A 16,703-nucleotide genomic window follows, 5' to 3' on the forward strand; every position below is an offset into this window, starting at 1 on the left:
GGAATGGAATCGCGCAAAGAAGGTTCGCGCCCACAAGTTAGACAAACAACAGCCCCTACCCGGTACTCGGGGTCTCCCCAAGTTGGGGTGGGGCCTTTCTCCTTCCCGCACCGCCTCCCGGGCTGCCAAGAGGGAGAAAGGGGTTAAGTGGAGAAGGGGGTGCTCTTCCGCCCCCACGCCGTCTCCGCGCCTCGGCGTGGCCGCTTCTTTAGCGGCTCCCGGAGTTGCACAGCGAGGTCGCGGTCACCCTTGGGAGGGGGCCCCGGGTCCCCCCGTGTTCAACGGCAGGAGGATCCCGGGGCTCTCGCTGTCCCCAAGGCCGGCGGGGGCTGCGGGAGCACTCACCAATTTAGGTTTGTTTTTCGTTTCCTCTTCGTTGGCGGCCCGGTTCCCCGCGCTCCGCTTGTTGCTTCGGCCCCCACCGGGTTCCTCGCCGCAGCCTCCGGCGCCCGACGCCGCCGCCGCCGCCCCGGGCTGCTCCATCTTTCTCCGGCCCTGTCACCTGTGCCCTGGAACCCCACCTCTCCTCCACTGAGGAAGCCCCTCGGGGCGGTCCCGCTGCCCCGCGTGGATTCGGCAGCACCTCCTCCTGGGAGGGGGAGAGAGTGGGTCTGCCGAGTTCACGTCCCCGGGGCTCCCGACGCGACAAGCTGTTGCCACTACTCTGCGCTGGGGCAAGCCCTGCCCCCGAGCGGCTGCAATTACCACGGCCGCCGCCGCCGCCGCCGCCCTCAGGGTGGTGTTTAGGGTGGAGGGAAAGTAGGTGCCTATCTCTTTAAGAGGGCCTCCGCACACGTGATTCATCAAAGTGCCCGCAGTCCGCCGCCCGGGCGCGGAAAGCTGCTTCCTACTCCCGCTGCCGAGCCGGCGGGCTACTGAGCATGCCCGGCGCGGCGACAGCTGCCAAACTAGAGGACTTTAAGCTGCGGTTAAGCGCTGATTTCCCTTCCTAGGGGCCTAGCGTGAAATGGGAGGGAACTAGCCAAGAGAGAGGAGGTGTAGCCCATTTTAGAGATGGGGACACTGAGGCCCGGCAGGATTCACGTGTGAGTTTCACCTGAGTCTCCGCTTCCACTCGTGTAGGCCAGAGCACCTTCCCCAGCTGGCCGACGCCTCGCCGGGGGTGTGGTTGTGCTCCACTCAGTGGGAGGGGTTGATTGGCAAGGCAACTAGCATCCTGTAGGAAAACCGCCATGGGGAGAGCTGATTAATTGCCTAGACAGACTGTACGGGTGAAAGTGGAAGGAGTGGGTGCTTTCTGTTGCCATGATTAAGTTGCGACCAAAGAAATACAGTCGTTTGGGCTTCCCTGGTGGCGCAGTGGTTGAGCGTCCGCCTGCCGATGCAGGGGACATGGGTTCGTGCCCCGGTCCGGGAAGATCCCACATGCCGCAGAGCGGCTGGGCCCGTGAGCCATGGCCGCTGAGCCTGTGCGTCCGGAGCCTGTGCTCCGCAACGGGAGAGGCCGCAGCGGTGAGAGGCCCGCAAAAAAGAAAGAAAGAAAAGAAATACAGTCGTTCCTTTATTCCCAGGCTGCCAGGTAGTAGAAGCAGCAGGCGCCCACTGCTTAATCCCGAGAGGGTGTAAGGCTCTTTAGCCAAAGCACCTATGGAGAGCTTACAATTGGATTGAGTGCTATTTTCAGTTTCCTGAGCTACTTTAGGTTTATAGTTGTTGTGGGGAGCGAATAAGATCATGTGTGTCAAAGCTTTGTTAAAAATGTAAATCTCTAGACAAATGCTAGGTGATTTGGTGCAGCAGCAGCAACAGGGCACCGCTGGTATTCGTAATCTTTCCTCCTGCAGATGTCAGGAAGAGGCCCACGCCGCTTTAAAAATAAAGTTCACATTGAGAACATTAGCGGGGCCGGGCAGAACTTGAATGAACCACCATCATACAATCTAGAGAAGCTACCTGAAATGTAAATTTAGATCCCAGGTCTATAAACATGCTCATGTGCCTGTTATTCAGATATCTTCAGGCTATGACCCTTTTGCCCTTCTCCCCTTCAACCTAAATTCTGCTATGCTGAAGCTAATATGTTTATGAACATATTTTTTGAGAGTGCATTAGGATAAATTTGACCATGCTGTAGGTGTGATTGTGATGAGGCAATTAACTTGGAAAGTAGAATAAAAAGAATGTTAGACATCTGAAAGCGGTCTTAATCCTGGCTTTGCCATTGTCATTAACTTTCTTTTTAATCATGCAGGTGGTAAACTACCCAAGGACAGCAGAGAAGAGGGAATACATGCTCCCAGACAGGGTGGGCAAGGAGCCCTAAGGTAAATTTGCTTTGTTGAAGTTCCTGTTTGACTTTAAAATTTGATGTATATTCTGAATTTAACTCACTACACACACACACACACACACACACACACACACACACACACACACGTGATTTGAATTACTTGAGATGTGGGTGTGAGCCATAGCTGAGTATCCCCCAAGCTCAAATGTTGCTTAATAATCTGCCCAGTAGGTCTTTATTGACCTCCTTAGAGTATACCAGGTGATATCCAGAGTGCTGTGGGTTAGGAGGATGAAGCTCACATTCCTGCCCTTTAGAACCTCTTAGTCTACTGGGAGAGACCAGTTGTTAATGACTGCACTTCATTGCAACAGATATGAACAGGGAGCCCACGGAGCACATGAGGGGGGTCACCACCGGAGTGTCAGAGACTCTGGGACACCTTACCAAAGAGGATGATGTTTGAGCTGAGTCTTAAGGGTCTGACTGAAGACACTAAGTATTTGTTGACAGCCTACTAAGTGTTAGATACCCTGCTAGGTATTGAGGTTCCAGTGGTGAACAAGACGGATGTGACTTGCTCTTGTGGAACTTTCTGGCTATCGGGAAGGATATTAAACAAAAAAGTATTGAGCAATTGCAAGGCAAAAAAGGAGAGTGAAGAGCGTCCCAGGCAAAGGAAATGACCATAGCATGTGCAGAGACTCCATGGTTAAGAACTTGGAGGTGATGGATAGGGGCTGCTCTTGGCAAGAGAAGCAGAACAGATGAGCAGCTTCCAGATCATGAAGGTCACCACTTGTAGATCTCATTGGTCTGGTTTTAAAAGCGGTGAAGGCATTGTAATACAAGTGACTTCTGTTTTGAGTTTTTGAATGTTTGAAAATGGATCAACATTATTTTGTGTGTAAGGCTGGGTTTCACCATCCTCAGGCCAGGTGAAGCTACATTTGAAGTCAAATGAGAGGTACCTGTAAAAGATGCATAATCTGTACTGCAAAAAGTGAGAAAGTTTGTCCCTGAGATGGCTTACATTTGACTTTATTGTGGTAATCTCAGCCCCATCTTAATTCTGGCTGTTTTCTTTTCAGCATTTTGTTCCAGTTAATGTAAACAGCCATTACAAACAAACAAACAAACCCCCTTCCTTCAAATATCAGGGCCTCTCTTGGAAGCTAACACACAAAAGGAGCCACTGGTCCCCTGCAAGGACACTTTGTCCACTGATTATGAACCAGGCACCTCACCAAGTGCAGTCCTAGGGCTGATCCCACTGCATTTCTTTATTTTTACCTTCCTGGGACACACAAATAGGCCGGTGGATGGAGAGACATCTTTTCTCTGATGCTGCAGAAAGAAGAAGGCAACTACCATCAGTTGGGACTTCAAAAGTGTGTGTTAGACCCGCTGACCTTATAGTCTGTCCCTCTGGCCTCTCATAAGTTTAGCACCGGTTAACATTAAAAGCCAGCCCTGGGAAAAAAGAAAGATAAAAGGCTGCTAGGCTCTTTCTTCAAACTGATCTTAGAGCCATCCATTACCCCAGAGGTTTCTTTTTATTTTTTCAATTGGGGTATAGTTGTTTTACTATGTTGTGCTAGTTTCTACTGTACAGCTAAGTGAAGCAGAGTTCCCTGTGCTATACAGCAGGTTCTCATTATTTATCTATTTTATACATATTAGTGTGTATATGTTAGTCGCAATCTCCCAATTCATCCTGATGATCCTTACTAGTATCATTCTGGCTTTCTGTGTTTCCCTTCTGCTAGGTGTTCTCATCTAAACAATCTGGGCCATTAATAGAGAAATTAAAGCCAACATGGATTAGACAAAAGTAAGAAATAACCACCTCCAAGGTTATGGAAAAATATTTATGAATTAAAGGTTGCCTGAGAATAAACAAGTATTTATTAAGCACATACTACATGGGCAACACCAAACTAGATGTCGTGCGAATAAAAAAGTACCAGATATTCTGCTCTAAAGGCATATATGTCTTCCTGAAGAATCTCCTGTTCTGCAAAATTGCGCACTAAAAATAACAGGGCTTCTGGGGAAAACGTGGTTAGGGAAGGTCACTTAAACCCAATGCAAATTTGTAATCAGAGCACTAATGTAAACAATAACCATCCTAATAAAAACACTCAGGAAGTTGAATCTCCACTGGCATCTGCACCCAGCATCACAGCCATCAATGCTTGGTAGCCTTCACGCTTCCTCTTTCCCCAGTGTGAACCCTCAAGGGCATTTACTTTTAATAGATGCCATTTTCATCAGAATTAAAAATCTAATTGAGGAGTAACCAACTTTTTAGAATCACACGGTGAAAGGTCTTCACAGCTTCATTATCAGTACTCACAGCTTCACCAGCTAGTTTAATGTGATGGGAAATTTGGAGGTTGTTGAAATCACTAAACCAGTCACAAAAAAGGGGCAGTTTTGTGCAGGATTCTTCTTTTTTTCTGAAAGTCTTCATATTGTGAAGGCTTCTCTTTAATTGTGAGAAAGTTGGCTCCTGATCACATCAAAACTTAAAGTGCTAAAACACTTCACACATGAACCAGCTGGCCTTCCACCTAATTTTAATGACACCATTCTCCTGTTTACCAATCACTAATGTGCTATTTGTGGTACACAAACCCTTGTAATGGAACGGAGTATAAAATATAAATTCTTTGCCATCAAAAGGTATAAAATCTGCTTGAGAAAACAAACAAGGAAACGAATGTGTGGAACAGTAAGGGCAAATTGGCTGCCTAATTCGGAGGTCCTGACCCGAAATTCAGGATAATGTGGTGAAGGGGTGAGATTTGTCAGGCCTAGAATAGAAGAAGAAGTTTTCAAGGAGAACTTGAACTGCCAAGGGCTGAAGCAGAAATCATACTTGAATAGCCAAAGCAAAGAAAGGAAGTAAGGAAAAGACAACATATGGAATGGCCTGGAAACAATACTGACCAATAATGTAGAGGGGCCAGTGGGGCTTGAGTAGAATGGTGAGAACATAGATGTTGAATAATAGTAGGAAACATGGTTCTCCCCGTAGCGTTTGCCCAGTATGTAAACAGATTTAAATATAAGACATAATAGTAGTGACTGCTAAGGATATTTAGCAGGAATGTTATAAAATAAAGGAATATTTTAAGGAGCTGGTCTGGCAGTGGTATGCAGAATAACTGGACACTGATTCTCAAACTTATTTTTCTCTCAGTGCAGAATTTTTGTTCCCCCAAACAAAACCTTTACAGAAGCTCAGTATGTACAACAGATACAAATCTAGCTGACCTGTTTGAAGTTACTGTGGGAATGGAGATTGCAGTCCTCATGACTGCTTGGCTTCTCTCTTATCCTCTGAGGCGACCCTTTGAGGCACCAGTGCTGAACTCTAGATAAAACTAGATAGAGTCCTGCTGGATAAAGGGATTGGAACTAGAGTAGCCCCAGAGGAAATAAAGAGAAAGGAACAGAATCCAAGAGATGTTTAAAGGAACACACTGAAAAAAAAAAAAAGGAACACACTGTCCCTCTCCACACATTACATACAGGAAACAAAGGGAATGAAAAAGTAAACAAGAATTACTAAAACGTTTGCCCAAGGCAATAAAAACCTAGTAGTAAACTGGGAGATAGTATCTTAACAGGTACTTGTCGTTGGCAGGCAGAGCCAGACCAAGGAGCCTGATACCCAGACACTAAAGAGACTCATTAGGGCAGGACAGGAAAGCTAACGAAGTTCCTGTAGTCACCAACAGAAAGAGTCTGGAAAGGCTGGTAAAGCAGAAGGGTTGTGTAACAGTAGGCAAGAAGGCAGACACCTAAACTCTCGAAGTCTAACGATGGATTCTCTGCAGGCAGAGAATAGAATCCAGTCTGGTGGCAGGCACTAGGCAGAGAATGAAGCAAGCAGTACATAGTAGGAATCCAGTCAGGGGGTTTGGGATTAAGAAACAAATGAACAATCCCTTAAGAGGTCTCGCAAAACAGTGCTAAACAAGGCAGGGCACCAAGCCTAAATGAATCGGCATGTCAGGTTAAATCCACGAGAAAAGGCAGAGACAGGCGAATAAAAATGGCACCCAAGAGACCCAGTTACTTCAACTGGTCTGTGAGCTCTAAGGAGGACCGGAAGCAATAGGCCCACTGGATGCTAAGCCACCAAACTACTGAAATACTGCTCCTTAAATCCTCTCTGACTAGGAGCAGGATTGGTCCCAGTAGAAGAAAAGTGGACAACAAGAAAAGGCCTGGAAACAGTAATGACCAATAATGGTCACTTACCTGAATATAAAGGTTAATGTGTTGAGTTGTGATGATTACAGGGTTTGGGGCAGCTAAGACATAGCCCCACAAAAATTAGTCCAAGAGATTATAGTGCCAATGTCTCCTTTTGGGGAAAATGTTGAGACTGCTAGAGACTGAGAATTCCCAGATTCGTGCTATCTATGGTTTTATACAGTATGCTGAAAAGCAACCCTTTGAATTTTATCTGGAAAATATGCTTCTAACAAAGAACAAACTTCCTGTTCTACATTAACCGAAGTCCCCAGAGTGCTTTTCAAGAGTGGCTTAACAGATCATAAATGGCAATTGTCCAATCTATAAGTTACTAGGACATAAATGTAGTAATAAACAGTGAGAGAAAAACGTTCGGTTTACTTGCTAAGTTATGTGGATCACAGAAGCACACATTGGTGGTTATAGGGATGCTATCTATTTAATGAAATTGAGGTTTTTTTTAAAATCAGTATAAAAACAGTCTTTTGAAGATGAGTATAGTTCAAAATTGAGACTACAATTATGCAATTAAAATTGATTGTCTCTTTTACTTTGTGGTTTGTGTTTATTTTCTGACCTTTTCAAAATATAATTAACTACATGAAAATTAAGGAATACCTGTTTGACATCTGTAAACAATAAAAACATTTTCATATCTGGGCATCAGTAGTTAGGCAAGTCTTAGAAATAGGTTTATTTTTGTTTTACCTATTCTCCCACATAAATTTTAACAGCTTTATTGAGATATAATTCACATAACATACAATTCACCTTTTTAAATGTACAATTCAGTGGGTCTTAGTATATTCCCAGAATTGTACAACCATCAGTGCAATCAATTTTAGATTTTTTTCATTGCACCATAAAGGATCCCTTCCTTAGCCATCTTCCCTCCCCAGTCCTCCCAAACCACTCTTCGGATTCCCCCCTCCACCCACAGCCCAAGACAACCACTAATTTACGTTATGTCTCTGTAGATTTGCCTATTCTGGACATTTCACATAGAGTCATACAATATATGGCGTTTTGTGACTGGCTCCCTTCTCTGAGAATAATACTTTCAAGGTTCAAGCATCCCACATCAGTTTGTATTTGTTCATTATTACCTATGTTTTTCTTGGATGCAAATACAGATCAGTTGTTTAAGCCACCTCCCCTGTTATACACACAGTGACATATACCTACTTAAAATTCCAAAGAGTTGACATTTTCACACAAACACCAACCTTGCCCCTGGTAAAACCAGGAGATCTGGGGTTTGATTTTCCTATACAGTGATAAAACAGAAGAATTTATTTCTGACCCAGGGCCTAATGTTTTATGGAAATGACCACAAGCACCATACTTAATCAAGTATACATTATGTACCAGAATAACTCTTAGAAGTTTACATAAATGAATTCAACAGAGAAACCCAGAAACCAATTACATTTAATTGTGTTTTACCTAATACAGTAGCAGAGAATATATAGGTCTTTACTTTCAAGTGTTCCATTGTAACATTTTAGAAGCTAAAATGTACATCAGATTCATTCAGAAGGTCTTCTTTGAGATTTGCACATGAATTTTTAAGAAAATTTTTGGGAAGACTTTTCATCATTGTATGATTAATTGAAAACTAGATTCTAGGATATCTGTTTTGCTGCTACTTTTATTGTATTTATGTATTTTCTCAAATAGCCCTGTATCATTGGCTTTCTGCTGCCTTCAAAACAGAAAGGCTAATGTGAGCTGCCATCTCATCAGTACTAGCAGCTTCAGCTCACACCCTGACATTATACAAGGGCAGACCTGCCTCTAAACTCTATGAACCAACCCTGATTTGCATCAAAATTTCCATCCTTTAATCCCTCACCGTTGTTGCTTTACACCATCAAAATGCCTCAAAGCCTTGGCTTTGATAGTGGCCAGCCAAATTCAAAGACACACAGGGCCAAGCTTGATCCTAAATCTACAGAATAAATCTTTTCCATCACAGGCACAGCCCTGTGATAATATATAACTGTTATTAAAAGATTGCTTTTTTCCCTTTTACACTATTTTCGATTATTAAAACTGTAAAGTAATTAGATTTTATTTTAGCTAGTATATTAGAACTTATACATATAATTTTAATTAAATAATATATTAACACATATTGAGTAGTAACTATATCTAGGGCATGGTGCTAAGGATAAGTGACATACACTATGAATGATCTCAATGGGCTTAGGATGTAGTCAAGGCAACTGACAAGTAAGTATACATTTAACTGCAAAAGAATGTTACAGAAGCATATAGGAGAAGAGAATAGGGGAGGTTTCATGAAAAAGCTGGACTTTTAAGTAGTATCCCAAAAGTTGAAAATTAGAGAAAAGGGCATTTGAGAAAGAGGGAACAGCATGACCTACAGCATAGAGAAAGGAAAATGTAGGCTGAGTTTGGAAACTGACTAGTCATCTAATGAGGCTGGAGGGTAGGTTTTGTAATTGTATAGGGGAGATAAAGCTGGGAAAGCACAATGAGACCAAGGTGGGAAGTCTTGGAATGCCATCCTGAACTCTGAATTTATTACTTAAGCTATGGAGAGTCATGAGAGATACATGAACAGGAAAAACACATGATTAGCCCTGTGTTTTAGGGAAATGCTCTGGCATTGGTATGTAGGATGGTTGTAAGATGAGAAACTAGAGGTGGAGGATATATTAGGATACAACTTTCAAAAGCCATTCTCTCGTTGGGGAATAAGTATGTTAGCTCAACCTGAGTGCCAGCAATAGGAACCTGACATCATGTAGGTATCCAAGATAGTCCAGAGAAGGAGGAGCTAGAAGGATGAGCCAAGGCAAAATCTGCTAAGAATAACCAATGAGTCAAAAATAAATAAGGAATTCCTTGGTGGCCTAGTGGTTAGGATTCTGGGCTTTCACTGCTGTGGCCCAGGTTCTATCCCTGGTCAGGGAACTGAGATCTTGCAAGCCAGGCGGTGCGGCAATCAATCAGTCAATTGATTAATGTAAAAATGCACAGGACCGGGACCTCCCTGGTAGCACAGTGGTTAAGAATCCACCTGCCAATGCAGGGGACACTGGTTCAATCCCTGGTCTGGGAAGATCCCACATGACGCAGAGCAACTAAGCCTATGCACCACAACTACTGAGCCTGCACTCTAGAGCCCGTGAGCCACAACTACTGAGCCTGTGTGCCAGAACTACTGAAGCCTGTGCACCCTAGAGCCCGCGTGCCACAACTACTGAGCCCACGTGCCACAACTACTGAAGCCCATGCGCCTAGAGCCCATACTCTGCAACAAGAGAAGCCAATGCAATGAGAAGCCTGTGCACTACAATGAAGAGTAGCCCCCCACTCACCACAACTAGAAAAAGCCCACACGCAGCAACGAAGACCCAACGCAACCAAAAATTAAAAATATAATAAAATAAATTTTTAAAAATTAAAAAAAATGCACAGGACTAAAGTCTCCATTGGACTTGGCTTGTAACCCAAGAGTTTGTAAGGTACAGTCAGGAGCGTAGGGAGAAGGTGTCTTAAGAAACAAAGGAGAATCAGTAATAAACAGCCTGGAGGCATCCATAGCTTAACTTTATTGTTTGGTGGATATGAGATGCATGGATGTGTTGGGCTGGTTCAAGGGACCAGGGGCAGTTAGTTAGATATTTCTATGATAGTCTCACGATAATAAGACCATGAATTGGGACAGTAGAAAAGAGAATGGAAAGATGGGAAGAGACTTCACAGGTAATAGTCCCAGGATTTGATGACCTGTTATAGGCAATGGGGGAATGGGAAAGGTAGAACATAATTCTGAGGTTTCAATACTGAATAACAGGGAGAGTGATAATATTGCAATGCAGATTAGGAATCTAGGAGAAGTACACTTGGAAAATATACTGAGTTATGTATGAAAGAAACCACATTTCAGGTGCCTGCAGAAGGAAATGGCATTAGACATTAGGTCTCGTGTTTTTGAGAAGGTTTGGAGACAGACATGAAGGTTTAGAGTCATTTACATAACTATTAGGTGAAGATGTGGCAGTAGGTAAGATAACCAGGGAAGAGAGTATAGAGGGTTATGGGAAGCAAAGAAAGAATTTTGTTGAAAGCTCATTTTTAAGTGTGGACAGAGGGAAAGAAATCATCCAAGGATATCACTTAACAAAGTTTACTACTCATGGTAGGTTCTTTGATTTCAGTACTGAGTGACAGGGAGGGGCGTGATAGCAGGATACTAGAATGCAGATTGGGAATCTGGGAAAAGAAACATTTTTGATATTGGATGGTGGGATGCTAAAAAAACATTCGGACAGGTAGGATGGGATCCAGGAAAGTACAGTAACACAGAGGCCAGACATTAAAGAGATGGTAGCCAGCAGAAAAGTCAGAAAGGATGAAGCCTTTGGTGATAATAAATACAGAAATTGGGAAACTGATGAGCAGATTTCTTCTTGGAAACAATACCCACTTGGAAGACTATACTCATGTTAAAATAAAGCTAATGTTGATCAGAACTCCACCCTTGAGATGGCTTTCAGAGACAGTTCATCAACCAAACAATAAAAACAGTCTAGTTTCTTCAGAGAATACTCACTCTTGACATACACATGCATCTCTGTTGGCTTCTTTCTCTCTTTAATTCCTCTCTTTTCTCTCTTCCCTCCTTTCTCTCCTTTATTCAGCTTAGTTCATTATCTTCCCCCTCCTGCCAGATGTAGTAGTTCTAACCCCCTCACTACTCCATGAAAGTCTCTGCTGGAGTTGGCTTGTGACCAGACACAGGGTAGAGGGGCTATGTAAGGTGGAGGCTAGGTCCAAGGAGTCAAGTTGAAGCTAATAGCCAGGGGGAGCAATACTCAGAATGTATCAGAAAGGAGACTGCCTGCCATATTTTATGTGTGTGCTGGAAGCCTGCTCTAAGTGCTAGAGGTTTATATCATGTAAATTACATTAAGTTAAAAAATGCCTAGATGTATCTTTATATATTAAAAAACATACACAAAGCATACAAATAGACACATAGGTAATCCTTAATTTGTCCTGTTAATGTATACACGTACAAACATATCCAAATTAATAATGACAGAGAGAATGAGTATGAATATGAGAGACCACATTCATTTTGGTTATTCAGGAGTAGGTTGCACCTCATTTTCTAAATTTATTCTTCCTCTCAGTTACTTCTAGAAAGCTGAACTAGCTTAATTTGGACAGCAAGCTACATTTTAGAAATACGTTTCAGAAGCTTTAGCACATAAATCTTACATCTTGATTCTGAGTTCTTACCTCTAGAGAGCACAATGAGTTTCTACCTTTAGAGTAACCCAAGATTAGGGGCTCTGATTTAAAGACTTGCCTCTGGATGATGGTGGCATATCCAGAGAGTTCACCATGTGGACCTCAGAGGTCAGATTCTTAGCCACACCTGCCAGCTTTGCACATCAAGGCAGTTCACAAGAAAGGGCCTAGTGGACAAGCCATAGAGATAGAACGGTGATCTGTATGAACAGTGTTGATCTAGAACAGTGGTTCTCAAAGTATAGTCCCCAGAGCAACAGCATCAGCATCACCTGGAAGCTTGTTAGAACTAAAAATTCTCGAGCCCCAACGCAGACCTACTGGATCAGAGAAGCTGTATGGTGTAATCCAGCAATCCATGTTTAAGGAGCCCTCCAGGTGATTCTGATGCATGCTCAAGTTTGAGAACCACTGGGGTAAAAGAAAACAAATCATGGGCTTCCCTGGTGGCGCAGTGGTTGAGAGTCCGCCTGCCGATGCAGGGGACACGGGTTCGTGCCCCGGTACGGGAAGATCCCACATGCCGCGGAGCGGCTGGCTCCGTGAGCCATGGCCGCTGAGCCTGTGCGTCCGGAGCCTGTGCTCCGCAACGGGAGAGGCCACAGTGGTGAGAGGCCCGCGTACCGCAAAAAAAAAAAAAAAAAAAAAAAAAAAAAAAAATCATGAGCTGGAGGGTTATAGGACAGAGGAGAGAGAACAAGGTACCAGCAAGGGAGATGGAATTGCATGAAGAAGGGGGAATCCTGAATTGTACCTCTCCAACTGCCATCCCAAGAGCAACACTTCCATTCAGATGTTTTCAAAGTGCTAAACTGCATGTTTAAAATATAGCAATAAATGGAATGGAATGAGAGACCAAATGTTGAACGAAGGGTGAGAACAGCATCAGGAGTAAATGGTAGAAGAAAAGGATCAAATCCAAACCAGCAGGAGCTGTCAGGAGTAGAGCAAAGCACAGCAGTGGTAGATGAACAAAAGAGGCAAATGGGTTGCTTCTGATAGTTTAGGAAAACTCTGATGCCCCTGACACTCAATATTGTACTACCAGAGAGAACAAGCAGCTCCAGAGGTGGCAAAGGATCAAGGAGATGGGATATATTTATATTCAAAAATTATCTGAGTTCACACATGAAGGAAACAAGACATTACTGTAATCCAGACCCTTGATACTTCAGCAGGGAGTATGGCTTATGAAACCATCTTATTCCACGTTAACAGCTCTCAGCTGTGCATGGAATTTCTAATGTGAACAGAAATCAGTGGATCTATAAGAAAGGAGATACATTTAAATCTGAATAAGATGATTTGTGACCTAGTCTTTGTAAGAACTTGGATATACTCTGCTAGGAGGCTTTATGGTTATCAGTAACACAAGTCTGTAAGGAGAGGAAACTAACTAGGAGTGGTAGAGACCCAGGTATTTAAGGTCAAGGATGTGGGAGAACCAATTTATCTGTACAGTGTGGCTTGGGGGTGGTGGGGAAGGGCAAGGAGGCAGTCAGTCAGGTAGTAAGTCTTGGCAGGCTCCACTGTAATGCAAGCTGTAGTCAGTACCTGAGTATCTACTCAGACAGGTGGACCAAAGCAGTGAGGGATCCACACAACAAACGACTGTGTTCAGCATCAGGCAAAGAGTGACCTGTCTGATCAGGCAAGTGTCAGATCCATCTGCATGTTGGTCCACAGGTCCAACTTCTTAACAGCATAGTTCTCAACCTATTTTATCCTGGGACTCACCTGATGGATGAACATCCTTCGTTCAAATCTCCACTCCTCCACTACTTACTATATAATTCGGAGCATGTTGCTTCATTCCACTGTGCCAGTTTCCTCCTCTGTAAATCAGTACCTACTTCATAGTGCTGATGAGGCTGAAATGAGATAGTGCATGTCAAATGATTGACTCAGGGTCTGCTACATAAAGTGCTGAATACATTTCAGCTATCATCATGCGAGGAAGTACACATTATGGTTTACTCCACCTTTTATGAGACATTATGACCTTGGCCAAGTAATTTAACTTTACTATGCCTTAGTTTCCTCATAAATGAAATGGGGTTAAGAATAATACTTCCATCATAGGTTGCTTTCAGAATGAGATTACTTAATGCATAGAAAATGCTTAATGCAGTACTTGGCACATAGTAAGTACTCATTAACTGTTAACTACAATTATTACTTCTTGCAGTATGTGCAGTTCCCTGAACTCTTTATTGAGGTGTAATTGACAGACAACAAACTACACATATTAAAGTGTATGAGTTGATAAAATTTGTATCCAAAATAGTCAAATTCATAGACATGAAGAATAGAATGGTGGTTGCCAGGGGTTAGGGCAGGGAGGAAAAGGGGAATTGCTAATCAACAGATATAATTCAGTTATGCAAGATGAATAGGCTCTAGAGATCTGCTGTACAATGTCATGCCTATAGATAATACTGTATTGTACACTTGAAAATCTGTTAAGAGGGTAGATCTCCTGTTAAATGTTCTTACCACAATAAAATACTTTTAAAAAGACGTATATATATATAAAACCTTGTGCAACTATCAGCTCAGTCAAGAACATGAACATATCCATCAGCCCAAAAGAGTTTCCTCCTGCCCCTGTGTAGCTCCTCCTTCACACTCCAAGCTTGTCCCCAGGCAAACGATGATCTACTTTCTGTCACTGTAGATTAGTGACAGAAAAAAAACTGCATTTTTATACAGTTTCGTATAAATGCAATCATTATAGTATATACTCATTTTTCCTCTGGCTTATTTCACTCGGCATCTTTATTTTGAGATTCAGCCAAGCTGTTGGATTCTTATTGCTGAGTAGTATTCCATTGTATGGATATACCACAGTTTGTGTATTCAAGTATGTCTTCATGTATACATAGGCTTTCATTTCTTTCAAGAAAGTACCTAGGCATGGAATTGGCTGGGTCATATGGTAGCTGCATAACTAACTTGTTAAAAAAACTGCCATGATTAGGGTGCATCCATACAGTAGAATGACTCAGCAATAAGAGGATGAACAACTGATATGGAAAAAAATAGATAAGTCTCAAAATAATTATACCAAGCGAAAAAGAAAATAGTGTATAGTATATGATTCCATTTTCATTACATAGTATTCTTGGGAATGCAAAATAATCTATACTGACAGAAAGGAATCAATGGTTGCCTGGGCATCAGGGGAGGGAGACGGTAGGGGCAAGAGGGACAGATTAGAGAGGGACTTAGGAATCTTCTGGGACTGAGGTGTGTGTTAATAATCTTGATCATGGTGGTGATTTCATGAGGATATAAATATGTCAGAGGTATAAAATTGTACTTTTAGATATAATTTATTTTATATCAATGATGCCTCAGTAGAGCTGTTAAAAATGTGTCACAAATAAAAACTTTTTTTAGATATCCAAAAAAAGATGTACAACATGATTAATATAATTAACACTGCTGTATGTTATATACAAAAGTTGTTAAGAGAAAAAATCCTAAAAGTTCACATCACAAGGAAAAGATACTTTTTTCTTTTTATTTTATATCTGTATGAGATGATGGATGATCATTAAACTTATAGTGGTAATGATTTCATGATGTATGTAAGTCAAGTCATTATGCTATATACCATGAATTTATAAAGTGCTGTATGTCAATTATATCTCAATAAAACTAGATTTAAAAAAAAGAAAAAAGAAACTGCCAAAGTGTTTTCCAAGGAAATGGTATAATTTTACATTCCCAACAGCAATGAATAAGAGTTCCAGTTGTCCTGTGTCCTTGGCATTACTTGTTAATGCCATTGTCTTTTAATTTAGCCATTCTGATACATGCATGGTGGTATCTCATGGTTTTAATTTCTATTTCTCTCATGACTAGTAACATTGAGCATCCTTTGACTGTTTCTTTCCTATCTAAATGTCTGAAGTATCTGCTCCAATGTTTATTTTTAATTGGGTTGACGGTTTTCTCAATATTGAGTTTTGACATTCTTGTATTCTCAATGAAAGTCTTATATCAGATATATGCTTTGCAAATATGTTCTCCCAAATCTGTGGCTTGTTTTCTCATTCTATGAACAGTGTCTTTTGAAAAGCAGAGGTTTTAATTTTGATGAAATCACAATTTACTGATTTTTATTTTATTGACTGTACACTGGGTATGATATCTAAAAAATCTTTGCATAACCCAAGTTCACAAAATTTTTCTCCTATGTTTTCTTCTAGAAATTTTATAGTTTTAGGTGTTACATTTAGGTCTATGATCCCTCCTCTGAGTTAAATTTTGTAATGGTGCAAGGGATTGAAATTCTGGTTTTATTTTTGTTTTTGTACATGGACATCCAATTGTTCCACTACCATTTGTTGAAAAACCATCTTCTATCCACCTTGCACTTTTCTCACACCTTTGTAAAAGATCAGTTGTCTATATATGTGTGGGTTTATTTCTGGACCGTTTATATTCTATTCATCTATTTGTCTATCTTAGGTCAATACCACATTGTTTTGATTGCTGTAGTTCTATAATATGTTTTGAAATTAGATAGTATTAACCCTCTAACTTTGCTCTTCTCTTTCAAAGTTGCTATATGAATCTTAGAATTAGAAGTTTCTATATGAATCTTAGAATCAGCTTGTAAATTTCTTTTTTAAAAAAGCCTTCTGGGTCTTTGTAGGAATGCATTGATTCTACAGATATATTTGGGAAGAATTGGCATCCTTACAAAATTTAGTCCTTCAATCCATGAAAAAGGTATCTCTCTCCATTTACTTAGGTCTTTTCTAATTTCTCTCAGTAATGGTTTCTGTCTTCAGTGTAAAGGTTTCACTTCTTTTGTGAGATCTGTTTCTAAATGTTTTATAGTTTTTGGTCTACTATAAATGGTACTTTAAAATAT

General features: G+C 41.6%; 1 protein-coding gene and 1 long non-coding RNA gene across 7 annotated transcripts in view; one reads left to right on the plus strand and one right to left on the minus strand.

Annotated features, from left to right (window-relative positions):
- The window catches only part of DIAPH2 (diaphanous related formin 2), an 886,560-nt gene extending 885,726 nt beyond the window's left edge, over nucleotides 1–834 (minus strand). For 2 of the 4 annotated variants that reach the window (XM_067024271.1, XM_067024270.1), the window contains exon 1: nucleotides 346–833. In XM_067024271.1, the coding sequence (XP_066880372.1) occupies nucleotides 346–483 (138 nt within the window). In that variant the 5' untranslated portion in view covers nucleotides 484–833. Of the gene's footprint in view, nucleotides 1–345 lie in introns of all 4 variants that reach the window. The other 2 variants (XM_067024269.1, XM_067024268.1) reach the window with 1 other exon arrangement.
- The window catches only part of LOC136793473 (uncharacterized), a 113,920-nt gene continuing 97,386 nt past the window's right edge, over nucleotides 170–16,703 (plus strand). The window contains exons 1-2 of one of the 3 annotated variants that reach the window (XR_010838760.1): nucleotides 170–353; nucleotides 2,213–2,285. This is a non-coding gene — a long non-coding RNA (uncharacterized lncRNA). Of the gene's footprint in view, nucleotides 354–827; nucleotides 1,047–2,212; nucleotides 2,286–16,703 lie in introns of those variants that run through there. The other 2 variants (XR_010838761.1, XR_010838762.1) reach the window with 2 other exon arrangements.

The sequence above is a fragment of the Kogia breviceps genome, chromosome X (assembly GCF_026419965.1).
Source record: "Kogia breviceps isolate mKogBre1 chromosome X, mKogBre1 haplotype 1, whole genome shotgun sequence".
Lineage (NCBI taxonomy): Eukaryota > Metazoa > Chordata > Mammalia > Artiodactyla > Physeteridae > Kogia > Kogia breviceps.